The sequence below is a fragment of the Copidosoma floridanum genome, unplaced genomic scaffold, assembly GCF_036245765.1.
Source record: "Copidosoma floridanum isolate Cflo_tuat_1 unplaced genomic scaffold, Cflo_Japanese_pri ptg000007l, whole genome shotgun sequence".
Taxonomy (NCBI): domain Eukaryota; kingdom Metazoa; phylum Arthropoda; class Insecta; order Hymenoptera; family Encyrtidae; genus Copidosoma; species Copidosoma floridanum.
This window is the reverse complement of record NW_028321884.1, coordinates 14,484,464-14,502,725: the sequence shown is the minus strand read 5'-3', so window position 1 is coordinate 14,502,725 and position 18,262 is coordinate 14,484,464. Positions and strand designations below refer to the sequence as shown.

The 18,262-nt window shown below is 34.6% G+C and overlaps 1 protein-coding gene across 1 annotated transcript; it reads left to right on the top strand.

The window, feature by feature from the left end:
- The first annotated feature begins 405 nt into the window (after positions 1-405).
- LOC106643073 (uncharacterized) lies at positions 406-7,207 on the top strand. The gene is made up of 5 exons (XM_014358046.2): positions 406-712; positions 1,583-1,929; positions 2,034-2,363; positions 4,672-5,011; positions 5,676-7,207. The coding sequence occupies exons 1-5, from the start codon at positions 495-497 to the stop codon at positions 6,025-6,027; spliced, it is 1,587 nt and encodes a 528-aa protein (XP_014213532.2). The 5' UTR covers positions 406-494; the 3' UTR covers positions 6,028-7,207.
- Positions 7,208-18,262: the final 11,055 nt, after the last annotated feature.

The window sequence follows — 18,262 nt, the reverse complement described above, 5'->3', positions numbered from 1 at the left end:
GAATCGGCTAGCTCACAATTCTCATTTCACTAGCATCTTCTGCCTTTTTTCACCAAACGTCGAACCAACCGCTCGTCGGAACACGTCCCTTTTTCATAATTACAACGCAGAAGTAACAATATTTAAAATTACCATTAACCGAGACGATAATCATACTTGATCAGAAAAACAAAGCTCAACAAACAAACAAAGTAAAATTCCCCGTACCACCTTGCCGGCGCTATGGAGCGCGGCCACGTGAAAAAAATCTTCCTGCTTGCAACCGTCGCCGTCGCTTCCGCGTTTCAACGATCACGTTTCGCGGTGTTTACACGCGACGAGCAACCACCGGCCAAAACAAATGTCCGTCGGCCCGTATAAAAGGCCCCGGCACCGGTCACCCAGCATCGACAACCAGTGCTCGTCTCCTCCCGAGAACAACAGGTCCCGCAACTCCACAGACATATTGGACTCCTGTCTCCGATCCACCCTCCGAAGCTCACTCTCGCCCTGAAATGAAGATCACCTGGACACTCGTTGGCTGGGCCCTGCTGTTGCTCGTCCTCGGCGCCGACGCCGATTGCCCCAACTGCGGAAACGTGTGCAACTGCCAACGCTCCAGTCCCTACAAGACTTTGTACGCTGTACAAGAAATGCAACCTGCCACCGGGTATTTACCTCAAGCTGTGGCAGCAGTACGACCCAGTATCTTGAAATACGTGGCAGTAACTGAGTAAGGATTGTCACTTTTCTTATACTTTTCTGTAAAATTATGGGGTATTTTTTATGCTCCAACTATTGGGCTTACAAAGAAAGCCATGGTGCACTCGTGTGAAAGTTACCCGGTTGTTTGTTTTTACATTTCGCGTAAAAATTGTTACGTTTATCCGAATTTCCTGGGGCAGTTCTTTTAAGGATTCTCGTTCAAATTCCTACGCCATTCTTGCTTTTGGACCCCGTGGGGTATTTTTAAAGACGTTCAGTCAGCGGGGCGTTTGTGTAATTTTTTTTTTACCCATTAAATATGAAATCTTTGAGCCCCCTACGATTTCGATATTTTTATTGGGATAATATCATCGGAAATAGACGATATACCTCTGCCAAATGTTTCCCTGCAAGACACGGAAGTTTTTTTTTTTTTTTTTACTCTTTGTGCTGGAACCCCTAAGAACATTTTGCAAATATTCTTACGAAAATCCTTTGGAAAAATTTTGATGAGAATAAAAAAATTAGGTTTCCAAAAAAAGGTGGAAATCATCGGAAATTGACCTACCAGACTACGGGAGAAGGGGAGAGTCAATTTTGCTCCCCACATGCTCGATTACACCCCACCTAGTCAGTATTTTCTATATTTTCAGATTTGCAGCGAAATGATACGAGATTCATAGGCATATTTTTCGAGAGCTTTACCCTACTCACCGGATCACATGACTTATTTTCATTTTCACTTTTTTTTTGGCAAGGATCCAAATCACCCCTAGAAAATATATACGTATAAAAGTTGTCAGTGCCCGAACAAATTATTGGGACGTTTAAAGTACCCAATGCACGATCTTTGCTATACGTAACAGCAAAAAAATTGCAATTGCCTTTTTAATTTCAGAGCTCCCAAAAACATCGGGCCAAGGTTGGCTGTGAGACCAGTGGCCAGCTTTAAAGACATAATCGGCTGCTCACCCGACCTGGCCCGACCGGTCAAGGTCGAGAAGGTGTACGAGCAACCGATCAGGCCCACCTACAACTACAACCCCCCGCCACCTCCCACGACCGAGGCCCCGGCCGTAATAGAGCCGAGCACCTCCAGTCCTGAGCCAAGCACAGCCGCCCCATTTACCCCGATGGCAGTACCGGTCAACCCACCCCCTTTCTCTCACTCGTTCGGTCCAAGCTACTCCTACGGTCCTCCATCCATGATCCCTCAACAACCCATGCAGATCTCAGCACAACCAGGTGAGTCTCGTGTATATATATGTATACATGTAGATGTGTGTAAAAGATGCCATGTAAGCATCATCAACAAACATCGAACGTACTCATCCATGTGACGTTTGTAGTTTACAGTTCCCCGGCCCAGACGAGCTTCGTGCAGTACGGTCCGGCTCCGGTCTACCCACTGTCATCGGCCTACCCGATGCCGGTCCACGGGCCTTTTTCGTACAATCCTGCAGTGGCTGGAGTCAATAATTACGCCATGCCCCCAGCCTTTGAATACGCGTATCAGGTTGCCCCCCCACCTCCAGCTGCGGCTCCAGCTCGATTGATGAGTCAACCGGTGGTTGTCGCCGCTCCGACCACCACGACGACCACCGTCGCAAGTACCACCGCCACGAGGAACGAGCCACCCTGCGACGACTCCGTTCGGAGTTACCAGGACAACAATGAAGGTTCGCAAGCTAAAGGATACGTCCCTCTGAATTGCCATGGCGTGCTCGCTTACGATGATTGCTAATTAAATCGATGGGTGACGTATGTGGTTGTGGGGTCGCGAGTGCGCATCAGTAGCTTTTTCGACGAGTTGCTTACTTGCCTCGTGTGTCTGTGTAATAATGTGTTTTTGCTGCTGCTGCTGCTGAGAGTGAGCGTTCGTGTTGCGGGGTGCACGAAAATTTTCCTCTTTCGACTTGTACTGTTTTTTTTTCTTCTCTTTTTTTTTTTAAATTTTCATTTGATCGTTTCAATTGGACTCACGAGTGTATCTGGATATTTGAACGAAAAATAAACGCCTCTTGAAGCACATGTGAACAGATACTGCAGCTGTTGTTTTTCATTTATCACTCATTTGCTTTCAAACACATCCAAACAAATCCTTTTCCAACTTTTGCTGTGGACTAACACGAGTGGGGAGAATTTTTACTAACGATAATGCAGTCCAGTGGCGTTAAATGCTTTTTCGTTTGGACCTTCGTGTTTTTTGCTTTTTTTTATTCTTTCGTGACTGTCAAAATGGTTTTTGTCTTTTTCAAAATAGATTGGAATCTAATTGCATGTTTGAAAACAAGTTTGGCGTTTCTGTTTAACGTATTCAACGGTTTGAATGAAAATTTGTAGGTCCAATAATGATGGTCTAATAGTTCGAATACTCGACTAGATTGAAACCAGCTATTTTCATTTGACTTGAGATGTTTTTGTTTTTTATAAACTTTTTATTAATTGAATACGTTAAATGGAATATGGAACTCGCGATCGTAGAAATCATGAGGTTATTTTGAAATTTAATTGAAAAAAGGTGCTTTTTCTGAGTCTCACAGTTAGAGGAAAAAAATTATAATAACGAGGCTACTCTGGTAATTTGGTATTGTTCCGTTTTTACTGGTTTCACAAAAGAAACCACTATCTATCACGTGTTGAGAATTAAGTTGCCAAAAGTAAAAAAATCTACAGACGTTTGAATAATACCAGATCACTATTATATAGCACAGTAATTTTTTTTTTCTCAAGACACGCTCTCACCATGTTGGTTCCAATTTTTTTTATTAATGAATCGAAGGCTTCTTACGAATTGGGTTACTTTAATCTGAATCGACTAATTTGAATAATACAAGTTTGGATTGTAAAACAAATTCGATTATTGCTTACTTACAAATAGTCAATCAACTGATGAATTTTATACTCCTTGTTGCAAAAAAAAATAATTAACCTATTTGATCTTTGAAAAATTTTGTTTCTCAATCGTCACAACAGAAAGTTTAAAGTGACAATTACACCTTTCGGAACAAGTATGAAGAAATTATTTATGTTCACATATACTCCATTTATTCTGGCATTTCAATAATTAATCAATACATATTTATAATAACACACCGAGGATTTCGGTATTTAATTTTTAGTTTCAATATGGTTGTAAAATTAAAACGTAAGATATAAAAATGCATCCAAACAACAACTGTTTAACTTTGAAAGTTTGATTTTATATCGTTTGCAATACATACAGACGTATATATTTTGATTAATTTTCATAGCAACATGTAAAGGCGCGTTGAAAACTTTTGAAATTCCGGCTTTGTAAGACTGTATTCTCAATCTGTTACTGCTCGATCTCATTTTCACGCTAACAGTAATTTTTTCGTACTCAGCACTTTTAATTAAACAAGGTTGCGGTGACATCAACTTTTCCTTCCTGATTTCGTGAATACGCACAACTCGTTTGGTTATTTAACTTTTTAAATTTTAAATTTTACTCCATCAATCATGATTCGAGGTGCTTTAAAATTACTTGCTTGAAAAAAAAAATTACATGAAGCCTAGTATTTTTCCCAAGCTTTTTTGAATATATCATGATAAAACAACATTAGTTTTATATCAAAGAGAAAACTATTTGTTGTAAAATCGATGTTTGGAATTACTTTTGATTTCCAATACGGCTATTAAAAAATATGAAGTTTTCAAAAAGTGCTTATTCAACGGAAATGAATAGCTATAATGAGAAAACGTTAACTGAAAAAAAAATCTCTTCTTTTCGCAATTTAAAGCGACAAATTTAAGGATTTTTCCATCAATCATTTTAGCATACCTTAAATAAAATATCAATGGTAACATATTTCCCAAACAGCCCTATTTTTTACCAACAATTTCGAAGCTTCGATTTCCTTCCAATTCGCGGGAAATAACATTTCCATAAAAAAAAGACCCATACGCCTTCGAGTGCAAAAGAGCCAAAATAAACGTGTTCAAACGAAAGACCTCGAATTGCAGGTCCCGCGCTACCGGAGGAGTACCAGCCAGCCAACCCCCAGCCCGTCCCGACGGCAGATCCAGTCCGCCTCATATTCGCTGTCCAAAAGGAAAACGACTTCAGGGCCCCAAAAGTCCCGAGGTACATTGCCCAGGAACACAGACAGCCGGTCGAAGTTGAGTTCTCGGGCGGAGACTTTGACACGAGGTACGAACAGCAAGGCCAGTCGAATGGGCCGATATTTAGCCACCGATGGCCAGAGATCTTCCAGCCGTGCCCGCATGGCAACTTTCGGTACGTCTACGACGATGGCCAGAGCAGCTTCAAGGGACGCCAACCAGAAAGTATTGCGCCCACCAGGTCGGTATACAAAATAGTGAGGAAAATTGGTGTTTTACATTTTATCGTGTTTTGACGTGGGATGTCTTCGATTTATTTATCACTCGGTGTTTCTCATCCTGAATTTCGTACGAATAATTGCCTCGTAATGAGACCTTGCAAACTACAAAATTAGATAGATTCCACTGATTAAATGAATGAAAATTTTTGGATTCCTTTTGTTCCCGATACAAACGTTGGATAAAAGGGTGTCTATAAAATTAGGTACCCATATCATTGTTATGCCACAAAATGACTGAGTATGGCGACTTAAGCGACATTTTACGACCTTTTGAAGATAATAAAATAAGGTGTCTTGAAAATTATTCAGATATTTAGACTCAAGTTAATTTATTTGAGTTACGCCATTGGTGGCTTTAGGAAAGCAGTTGAAAAAATGAAAGCTTTTGGGACGTTTTGAAACCACGTTAACCGTACATTTTGTGCCAATGACAGCTACAAATGATTATTAGTTATTTCAACTCCCAAGAAAAATGCCAAAAGTCCCGTGACATCGCAATGTCCATCCAGCATCTCTCTTTTGAACATAAATAATAAAAAAGTCGCTCTTCTTCAAAGTTAAATGTGTATCGATAGTCCATGTGTGATTTGCCAGTAAACCAAATGGATCTTTGTCCTTCAACAGCCCGATCGTCGTCCAACCGAGCCACACCCTCGCTCCAGAGAACAGATTACCGGCGATCGTTACGGGAGCCAGTGGTGTACAGCAGCAGCAACCGGCAACGCCTCCACCCCTCCAGCCGCCAAGCTCCGTCTACGAGCCACCAAAAGAGATCCCCAGCACCAAGAGCCCCCCAGCAGGGCCCAGCGTCGATCCTAACGCCCGAGATTTGGGATCGGACCCGTGCGACAATCGAGGCGGCGGCAGCGGCAGCGCAGACGGCCCTAGCAGCACTACCAGCACTGCTAAGCCAACCCCTACCAAGCCTACGAAGAGGTCCAAGGGCAGACCTGCCAAACTACGGAGAGAAAAGTAGTCCGAGTGGGGGCTATTATGGCGCGTCCGAGTGGCGTTATGGCATGTAAAGTGAGTGTGTCTAATGCGTATGATTTTGAGTGTTTGCGAAGGATGAAAGAGTGCAAATGTGATCGCGTTGTCTGACTGTGGTCCAGGTTTTGGAGGAAGAATAACATGTTTGACGGGGCTTTGATCAGAATAGAAGGCTTGAACGGTGATTGTTTCGAAAGAAGGTTGTTTCCGACCGCGTGAGGGAGAGGGATTGTTTGGCGTATCCCAAGTTCGAGAGTTTTCTGGTTGACTCGTGTTTTTTTCTTTTTTTTTTAATTTCATGATTTTTGCTTTATCAGTCCCGTACCAACGTATCCTGTAGACTGGGCTGTCTCTCAAGAAGAAAATTTGTGTCCAGATATAGTTTATTGAAGGTGAATCAACCATCACTGTATCAAAGTATTTTTGAACAATTATTGAAAAACTGTAAATTAGAAAAAAAAACAATTTTATTTCCAAAAAATTGTTTAAGAATACTTTTACTCCCCAGTTTTGGTAATATCATCCGGATGATAATACGTCGTGGTTATAGCTGATACACCTTCAATAAATTAGATTTGGACACAAGTTTTTTTCTTGAAAATTTGAAACAGCCCAGTCTTTAGGGGAGTCTGCAGGATAATTTGGTACGGGATCGTAAATGAATAAATGTAAGTATATCTAGAATGTATGAGTGACGAATGACTGAGAGAAGGCGTAAAAAATAGTACGGTAAAATCCGTTTAAAATGTTGTGAAGATAAATGCTGCGAGAGAGTTATAGCGAAAAGTGATGAATAAAAGCGATAATTTGGTGATGATTAGAAATGTTGAAAAGAACTTTGAATGACTGCCAAAATGTATGCGTTTTAATGTTTGTGTCAATCCCTTGGTTGTCGTTAAGCACCTTGAATGTTGTAAATTTTTAATTTTATTTTTATTCGTATGAGAATGTATGAATTCAGTGCGAAAGCATCATCTGATAATTTTAACTAGTAACTATCATATTTTGACTAGTAATAATCATAAATCAATAAATGATTGAGGAGTAAAACAACATTTCACCTTTTACTTGATTGTGCAAAAAAACCTTTCTTTTTAGAATCTATATCGCTCCACCTTTCTCTGATCCCGGAACTTCAGATCCTGAAAATTTTTTCCAAAATCTATTTTGTCTTGATAACCCCTGTTATACTAAAAATCAATAGTTGCACGTTTAAGGATGACAAGGATTTTTGTTTTACTCAACATAGAATTTCAGTGAACTCTCAATTTTACACAAAATTTTTACGAAAAATGGTGTGACTAATTCTTAGTAAATGTCTCAATTCTGTCTTGATCAGGAATCATTTTATTTTAAGTTGATATATTAAAAACCAAAAATTGAAATGAAAAAATACTATCTTGTTCATGCACATTTTATAATTAAGTAGTCTTTTGTAATATTTTACAAATGTACGAAAATTAAAAATTAAGATAACACTGTAAAGATCTATAAAAAATATACACAGCGCAATTTAGATGGAAGAGATCTATGTATAATAATTTGACATAATACTTACCCATCGATTAATAACATCAATATCTAACACTGGATCGTATGAGTTACCTAATCCCTCACATTAAAATTGACACAAATTTTATGCAATGAATATGAAAAGCGACAATATTTTTTTTGCTTCGGGTAGTGTCAAAAAGGATAGTTGTAAATAAGGATTTGTACAGCATTGCCTTTAGTATTTATTATTTGATTGATTTCACCGGCTTTTCTTGGATGTATCATTTGAAATACAGTAGAACCAACTGTTTTAATTTGTTTACTTAATTATATTTATTTTATGGGAATGCGTGTACAACTTTTTTATAGACTTATCAAATATCAAATTATTAACGAACTTTAGTATATATTAAAGTACTCAAGAAAACATCCCATCTTTCTTACAAGTATACAATATTTTATCTTCATGGTATTGCTATTCTGCAAGGTGTTACCATTTTAATGAGTTTTTCATAGAGAATTTTCTTTGCTCATATGCACAAATGGAACAGCAAATAAGTTGAATCGTAACAACTGTATTTATGTCTAGGTAAATACAGTCATTCCTCGTTGTTTGCAGATTCAGACTCGTAAAATCTCACATTGCGCAACCCTGCGTTATTCACGCGTCGTAGTAACCCAGATTCGCAAACATTACAATCCAAAAGCAAGTAAAAATTACGTTATGATAATGCTTTGAAAATATTCCCGTAAAATTTTAAATTTAATATGTAATTGACTCAGTAAAAAAATTGTAAAGGAAATAAAATAAAGAAATAAAAAATAATAAAACAAGAAAAAACCTAGAAGAGTTTCGAAAAGTAGTTAAAAAGTAGCCAAGTATATACTCCCATGGAGATTTCAGGTTAGCAAGTCAACTATTCTCTCTATTCAACAAAATAGAAAAAAATTTGGAATAGAGTTTCGAAATTTTATGTACCTGCAGAGAAATAATAGCTGAAAAATAGTGTCACTCATTAAAAGTAGATAATTATAGCTGCCGACAAAGCAAAACAGTTTATCGAAGAAAATATTAAATGTAACGTTTCTGACTCAAAGAGAAAAAATTACGTTAAGATACAATGCTCGATAGAAAATCTGTGAAAGCTCGATACATGCGCTAAAGATACATAAAAGATAATTTTTTTTTTTTTTCTTCGATAAATATAATGCATTTTTTCAGGTAACAAAGCATTTTTGTCTCTCACTACTGACCGTACGGTAATTTTATTTATTGAACAGATGAGCAAAATACGTTTTTGATAATAACGTTAACAATATTTTATCAAATACTTTGACTGTTTTTGTTTTCCAAATTGTCATGCTTATTTTTGCCGAAAAATAATATTGTTAAACACTATTTTTAGAGTAGTAATTTAAACGAAATTATATAAGCTCTAACAAAACATTGCACTTTTAGCAAAAAATTACACAAGCTGTTATATTTGTGCATCCAATGCACGACAAGATATTGCAGATGTTAGACTTTCAGCCAGTGCAAAAAGTATAACTATATTCGTATGAGTTTAAAACTTTTTTTGATTCATCAATATTAGCACTATTTTATTAGTTTTTAGCTATTTTTTTTTAGTACTGCTATTTGTACCATAAAAGTTATATATTAGTTATAAACGTGTATTACAAAAATATTGAAGATCTACAAAGTTTCCTTGACCATACATGAATCTGGAAAATAAGTTATAGCAAAAAAACGTATCTTTTTATGTTTAAAAGATTTTGTTCAATTTTTAGCGTTTGAAACAAGTTTTAAAAAACTAGATCTAAAAAAATCTGGAAATTTTTTTTTGTCAAGAATTGCAAGTTTTGTACTCTATACTCGCCTTTTAGACCATCAGTATTGTTAGTATAACATAGTGTATGCAAATTTTATTTCAATTATAGAGCATATAAATATTCAAAAATAATTATATAAACTGGTTGATCTGCGATGGCAAAAGTAGTAACACAATATGAGCATAAAGTAAAATAAAAGGAAAAAAAAAAAATTTTGGTGTGCAACTCGCACTTGAGCCAGGCTTTTAACTGACCTATATCCCTATGGTAACCATCACCAAGTCCCTAGAAGAACTACCTTTGTCCTCTAATACACCCTAAGCGACACCCGGCTCATTTTCCCTATCCTATAGCTGAATCTCCTACTGACCCTCAATGTAGTACTACTTATCATTGTTTAACGTTAAGTTCGCTGTTAACTTTTTTTTTCTTCAAGTTAGTCCACGTACTTACTGACTAGGAGTTAGTACACAAACTTATTTCTACCCACCACCCCCGTCGGAGGCGCGTTTTATATTCTAGCCGAGCTAAAACACCGAGAAAATCGTCACCTTCCCGATGCACTCGCCGCGAGAATCGAACCCACGCCTCCTCCAGTCATCCGCCGTCGAAATGTTCAAAGCAAGCCCACTCGACCACGGAGCTGGTATTCGGTTGGGATGTTAATAACACTCAAGAAGCGTCAAGTGACGTAGATATAACAATGACGTCAACAAGGAATTTGTAAACGTAATAGTTGCTTAGCATATCGGTAAGTATATCTATGTGTCAGGCCAACTTGTCTGTAATCGGATATATAGATATATTGATATTATGCGAGGCCTAGAGCTTCTGATGTTCACCGTCCGAGGGCGCTGCTTCAAAATTGCGCTTGAGTCCAATTGGGCCGTATAGTTATAAAAGAACGGAGCAAAAAATAATCACCTCACCGATAGTGCCATATTTTGCATCATGTTGCTGCCTATACCATCTTGAAGCATGTTGAAAGAAAAGTAGCATCATAAAGCAAACTCTATGCTATAATTGACATTTTAGGGATGACAAAATCAACTTGCTACCCCCTTTCGTGTAGAAAAAATATAAAAACTGGGCTCGTATCGTGATCAACATTATCTACCACAGCTGAATAGTGAATAGAAAGTGTTTTATTAATGCGAGTCACGATTAATTGAGTAGTTATTTTGTGTTAAACTATTGAAGAAAATCAAGCCTTAATCTTCAAGTAGTAGATAACAAAAAATCTGTGTTGTTAGTTAGTAGCTAGTGCATTTGACAGCCGATCGGTTGGATTCCTTTACGTGTTGAGTATATCTATATGCAAATGTTATGTACCTCTATATCATATGCCGTACAATTTGCCGAAATGCTGCGCTGGTAAGAAAACCTGCATATAACATACATAGGTATACAAAACACGAAAAACCTGACCAACTGACGAAAAAACACTATTGCTACTAATCTGACACTATCAGTCGTGACTGTAGAGTCTGTAGAGTGGCCGAACTGTAGCTTTATTCCTCCTAAACATTGGCTTTCTGATTTTCGATCTTGCTGCAAAGCTGATAACACCTAATTGATTTGCTGGATTTGTTGTCCCACGTGATATTTTGTTTACACACTTTTGTAATCTTTTTCTCATCACAAACTTGACAAACAACTTGTGAGCCGAAATCTTACTAGCTACGCATTTTTTCTTAAAATACAAAATCTCGATCAGAAAAGTACATACAGCAACAACAGATCCAATGGTAAAAAAACACATTAATCTAACATACATATAAGTATCAGTCTCCTCTGTAAAAATTAAAGTTTTGTTTGTACATTTTTCGTTTAAACCGGAAAATAATATTCTGGCAGGATCACTCGAATTATTAGTTAGAGACATTAAATCAAAGTAAAGAGAACTGCCAACTTTCGCCGTTAACATAAATAAAAAAGGTACAAAATAACTTAGTTTTTTACAATAACTCATGATATCTGACTCATATATTCTTCGAAGAATTTCATTAAGTCGAATTATATATGGTGAATTTCGTGGAAAAATCGAGACGTACAGTTTTTCTTCAGGAGTAATAACTTCGGGAACAACAGTGACCATTGAATGGGTATTGTTTGCGTTATAAGCTGCTGCAATTATTTTTCCAGGAAAATTTTGAATGACAAACAAATTTACTTTCGTAAAAAATATCATACCATAATCAATTTCTGTTTCCTTATAAGGAATAACGTTGATTTTTTTTTAATATAGGTTTATAAATTTCAGGATTCGTTTTTTTAAGATGGGCTATATAGCTTTTTGTTATATAATCAACATAAAACGTCATTTTTTAGTTAACATTATCATTAAAATACTTGAAGCTACATAGTTTTTCTATGCTGTAACTCACATTGAAAATCTGATTAATAATTTCTGTGGTAAATATCCCCGACATACAAACCAAGACTAGAAATATTATTCTTTTGATATTTTTATAAGGTAGTATCTTTTTCCATACTCTTAACACAATGTGTGGTAAAAATGATACATAAATGATATATTGTTAGTCGTTGAATTTGCATGATGATGAAAAAGTCATTCAGTTTTTTACAAGCTAAAAAATTGTAAAATTAGAAAGTAATCTTAATAAAAATAACACATTTTTTGGTAGACTGTAAAATGCTCCGAATAATATTTGTAATACAAAAATTTTGCATACTTGTTAACTGTTTCGCAGTAATATTAGGAGAAATATGAGGTTATTTTTTATTGAAATATATTTTTTTAAAGCACAAACAGGATCTTTTAAAAAATTCTACCAGTGTAGTTTTTTAAATCCAAATTACTTCTTATGCCACAACTAGATCCATCCTTTTAAGTAAGTACGTTTACTTATGCATAACAATTCAAGTGACTTATAGTGTAATCGTGAATGATTTTCTTGTATTTGTTCAGGTATTGGCGAAGTAGTATGGTTATTAGCACTAAAGGCTGCTTTTAAATTCTCAAATACACGTTTTATCTCGAAAATAAATCTAAACTTCATAACAGACTTTTTACATTAGCTAACGAAAAGATCAGTACATGATAAGCCTCTTATGAGCTCTACTTATAATAGATGTTATGTTAACGTATGAACTAAATTAGCAAATTTTAGACTTAGCCACGATGAAAAAAGCCTTTGCACTTGACAAATAGCTTTTAAATAATGTCATCACTAAAATCAGTTCTTAATATTTTTTTGCTGCATAGAGAATAGTTGTTTTTTTTACTTAGCGATGGATGTCACTCGAACAAGTACACTAAAGACTTTTTGTGCCCCTACCCTGATTGTGGCACTAGGTGTGAACCCTATTTCTTCTACTGTTGAAGCAGTAAACGTCCAAAGTTAAAAAAAAACGCCAAAAGCAAGAAAAATATTTTATACTATATTTTGTTGCATTTTACGTTGTACTGTATGAATATATTTGTTTGCGTTGATACATGAGTTAAATCACCCAATAGCGTAGCTACAAAAAAATTAGGTTAAGAATCATGATATTAGATAATTTACGTTTTTCGTTATGACATTATTACTGTAAAATTGTAAACAGATTATTTGTTAGGTTAAGTAATTTAATATAAACAAATCGGAAAGTAAAATATTTATTACTCTGTCTAAAACATTCTCACTGTTAGAAAAATCATTTTTTTATAACAAAAATTAACTGAATGTGAAACATGTGGAAATGTATAAATAGTAATTTAAAATACAGACTAAAACTACAATTTAGTTATAAGAAAACAAAACAATTATAAATAACAAGAACTTAACATTTTTTTACACTTTTATTTCGCACTACCTTCATTATTTTTAGAATCTGATAAGTATTTGTAAGTGACCAATCTCAAAAAATCTTCTTATGATAAAAAGGACAATTTTATGAATTTCAGATGCCTATGTCATTTTAGGTCAGCCGTTTTTAAGTTTTCAAGAATGACAGAAGATGTGTTATGAGCAGTCTTAAAAATATTCCTGGTACATAGATCAGACATAAAAACCTTTTTTTTGTCACCATTTTCTGCCAGACCTATTGAATTTTCAGAATACAACGATAAATTCAATATCAGTGATTTTGAGAAGTAATAAAGCAATTGAGACAAGTATTATTTCACTAACGTGAATTAAATGCGAATTTCTGTGTTAAGGGTTTTTTTTTGTTATTTAAGCTGCTGTATATTTTGAAATGACCCTTTATAAATTTTTCTGTTCCCATGTAACGAGTTTGTTTGATTCTAACATTATTTTTTATTTTTTATTCTTACTTACTTCGACTTTTTTTACCTCCCAAATTGTAATGCATTATTTTTGCGAGAAAAATTTTGTGAAGCACTATGTTAAATATTGTAATTGTAACAAGATTTTTTCTAAGCACAATACAATGCATTACAACTAAGTAAAAATAAGTACTGTTTATGCTTGATTGAGGATAGAAAATAACTACTCTGAAACAAGCAATAACGATTGTGTATCCAATTCACGACTGCTAGATTTTTTGCTAGAGCAAGAAGTATAATAACCATATTCGTATAAGCTTAAAACTTTTTTTGATTCATCAATGTTAGCACATTTTTATTAGTTTTTGGATGTTTTGGATAAGTATTGCTATTTGTACCATGATAGTTATATTTCAGTTATAAGCGTGTGTTACATACAAAAATATAGAAAATCTACACAGTTTTCTTACCTAACCATAAACCTGAAAAAAAATTTATAACAAAAAAAACTTACTTTTTTCTGTTTTAAGATTTTTTTAAATTTTCAGTGTTTGCGGCAAGTCTTAAAAAATATAGAAATTTTTTTTTCTCAAGATCTACATGTTTTGTACTCTATACTTGCCTTTTAGACTATCAGCATTGTAAGTATAACATAGTGTATGCAAATTTTATTTTAATTATAGAGCATATAAATATTCAAAAATAATTATATAAACTGGTTGATCTGCGATGGCAAAAGTAGTAACACAATATGAGCATAAAGTAAAATAAAAGGAAAAAAAAAAAATTTTGGTGTGCAACTCGCACTTGAGCCAGGCTTTTAACTGACCTATATCCCTATGGTAACCATCACCAAGTCCCTAGAAGAACTACCTTTGTCCTCTAATACACCCTAAGCGACACCCGGCTCATTTTCCCTATCCTATAGCTGTATCTCCTACTGACCCTCAATGTAGTACTACTTATCATTGTTTAACGTTAAGTTCGCTGTTAACTTTTTTTTTCTTCAAGTTAGTCCACGTACTTACTGACTAGGAGTTAGTACACAAACTTATTTCTACCCACCACCCCCGTCGGAGGCGCGTTTTATATTCTAGCCGAGCTAAAACACCGAGAAAATCGTCACCTTCCCGATGCACTCGCCGCGAGAATCGAACCCACGCCTCCTCCAGTCATCCGCCGTCGAAATGTTCAAAGCAAGCTTTAGCCCACTCGATCACGGAGCTGGTATTCTGTTGGGATGTTAATAACACTCAAGAAGCGTCAAGTGACATAGATATAACAATGACGTCAACAAGGAATTTGTAAACGTAATAGTTGCTTAGCATATCGGTAAGTATATCTATGTGTCAGGCCAACTTGTCTGTAATCGGATATATAGATATACTGATATTATGCGAGGCCTAGAGCTTCTGATGTTCACCGTCCGAGGGCGCTGCTTCAAAATTGCGCTTGAGTCCAATTGGTCCGTATAGTTATAAAAGAACGGAGCAAAAAATAATCACCTCACCGATAGTGCCATATTTTGCATCGTGTTGCTGCCTCTTCAAGGCATGACTGATACTCAAGAGTACCTTATAATTTTACCAGAGCAAAAAAGTGTAAGTTATTATTTTTTGAGTAAAAGAAATTTCGGTAAAAAAAATTGCGATCATGGACCTTGGCGTCATGGGTGTATGTATGCGTGGATGGGCGTAATTTATTTTTATGCCTAACTCATGTAGCTTTTTGTCGGATTGGGCTGAAATTTGACAGAGAGCTTCGTCTTTTATGTTGAACGTGATTGTTTGAAATCGCCAAGGTTTCCTGTTTTAGAAAAAAATGGCGATGATTTTATGACTCGAAATGGTACTTTTGGTAATAAAAAAATAGTTTTTCGGCTATAACTTTGTAACGTGATATTTTGGAGGTTTGCTGTGAAAGGCAAAATTGTAATTGCTGAAATATCGCAAAACTATAGTTTTTTCTTAGCTCGAAGCGAAGCTAAACCAAAGGTTATAATCGTTGTATCCTGAGATTTTTTCTTTCTATCTCGTGGGGTGTACAAATTTTTTAGTAACCCTCTGCACAGAAAAGTATCGAATTTTACACAGTGTGGTAACAACAGTAGCATACTCCCTCGTACCTTAAATGAAAAAACGCAGGTAATACAATAACAAAATAATAGTATAGTATGAAAAAGGGATACTTTATAAGGCAAAAGAAAATTTTTTAAGACATTTACTATTTTGCATTTGTGTATAATTCTAAATTTTACTATCAGACTTGAAAAATATTGGGGTTTTTGTAATTTTTTATCCAATTTAAGTTTGCAAAAGCTTGTTGTACTCAATGGACAACTTAATATATTGTCACCATAAAAATGTTTTAAAAATATTTAATGCCTAATGACATCGCTGTAATTGTTTACTGCAAGGAATCTTGACATCGGGAGAAATCATTATTTTTTTTAAAAACTATTCCATCTAACTTATTACAGATTGAATATTTTTTTTTTTTAATTTCAATGGTATCCTTATGTTGATTGTTCAAAGAGTAAAACAAGTTTAAAAAAAAAACAAAAATTGAAATGGGATAAAAACCTAAACAATTTCTCTTTTTATAAGCGTGATTCTAAAACCAAGGATTGTATTCAAATGCAATATAATAACTTTTGCATGACTAAATTTTTCTATCGTATCAAGTATTCCTTTCTCGTATTATACTATCTCTTTATTATTATATTAAATCAGGCAATTTTATAAATTTTTATACGAATTGTGTAATATGTTGTAGTGGTAAAGAGCTACCTCAAATAACCTTTGTATGAAAAACATAACTTTTTTCATGATCAATTTAATTTTTTTTTTTTAATTTTTGTTACATTTCAGGGAGTAAGGCATTTCTCAGTCAAAAATGTATAGCTATTAATATCGACGGTTGGGTAAAAGACAGAGCCAACTCAGATACTTGGTGAAAAAGGAGCCAACTCGAAATTTGGGTTGAAAAAGGAGCCAACTCAGGTTCGGGTTGAAGAAGCAGCCAACTCGGGAGTAATTTTTTTTCATCAAGTTTTGTCGTGCTAGCACTGAAATTCACAATATAGGTATACCTATATAAACGAACAAAGATTTTTCATTAATCCAATGGTTCAGAAAAATAATTTATGTTATTGCAATAGAGTGTACTACACTTAATAAATTATGTACTTTACAAGTCTGCTGCGATTAGACGTAATTCTATGATCAGACTATGGACGTAAATCATTTTAAATGTTCTTCAAAAAATTTTTAAATACTTTTTTATTTTCAAACGTCGTGTTAAATAAAAAAAACTTGTGTTAACTATACAAATGTTTTTTTTTGTGAACTGTAGCATGAACAGTTCATGAACAGTTATTGTAATCTTTAATTTTTCTCTACTATTAATACACTAAATGTATGTCAATGCGGCGCGCTACTTCATAATATTTTCATAAAAACTGTGATATTCTTGTGGGATGACATCACTCTGGCACATATCTCTAAGATCTTTTTTTTCATTATTTAATTGAATTTTTGTATTGTATGCTTTGTTTAGTGCATGATTTACAAGTGTGTGTGAATTCAGAGACGTAGTTTGGAATCGTTCATCAAAATCGTATGTAAAGTAAATTGTAGAATCTGGAGTAATTTTAATTTCTCTTACTTGCAATACTTTTGCTTTACATTTTTTATGTTTGTTTTAGGAGTTTAGCACGATATGATTTGAACAATTTTGAAAATAAAATAAAGGATGACCATGGTATTATTAAATCAGATTGGAGAGGCAAACATAAGAACAGATAAAAAAAATAACGTATAAAAAGCACATAATTTAATAAGTGTAGTACACTCTATTGCAATAACATAAATTATTTTTCTAAACCATTGGATTAATGAAAAATCTTTGTTCGTTTATATAGGTATACCTATATTGTGAATTTCAGTGCTACCACGACAAAACTTGATGAAAAAAAATTACTCCCGAGTTGGCTGCTTCTTCAACCCGAACCTGAGTTGGCTCCTTTTTCAACCCAAATTTCGAGTTGGCTCCTTTTTCACCAAGTATCTGAGTTGGCTCTGTCTTTTACCCAACCGTCGATATGCCTATAATTTATAGCTATAATTATAGCTATAACTACCTATAAAACAGCTATAATAATGTATAAAATTCAGCTATAAATATAGCTATAAACTACAGCTGTAAATTTTTCACAAATAATAAATAAAAATTAGTTTAAAATCAGATTTTTTCAACATATATCGATCAGTACAGATGGTATCATCCGCATGATAACAGTAAAACCGGGGGTCTGCAGTATTTTGATTACAGCTGTAATTTATAGCTATATTTATAGCTGAATTTTATACATTATTATAGCTGTTTTATAGGTAGTTATAGCTATAATTATAGCTATAATTTATAGGTATAATTATAGCTATAAATTTTTAACTGAGTTAGTATGTATGTAGCTAACTATCATTGGAAACTTTTGTTAGATTCGTAAAAGGATAAATATAAGATGAACAGAAACGATTATGTAGGACATTACATTTTAGTATTTTAAATATAGCATACCGTATCAAAATGATTATTTAAATTGTGCATACAAAATGTCTAAAACTAAAAGATCTTCACATAATCAGCAGAATTATATATC

Excerpts from the sequence above, each read along its gene's own strand:
- LOC106643073 (XM_014358046.2), top strand. The coding sequence starts at position 495 with ATGAAGATCACCTGGACACTCGTTGGCTGGGCCCTGCTGTTGCTCGTC. Across the intron at positions 2,364-4,671 it reads TTACCAGGACAACAATGAAG|GTCCCGCGCTACCGGAGGAG; the intron begins GTTCGCAAGCTA and ends CTCGAATTGCAG. Across the intron at positions 5,012-5,675 it reads GAAAGTATTGCGCCCACCAG|CCCGATCGTCGTCCAACCGA; the intron begins GTCGGTATACAA and ends GTCCTTCAACAG.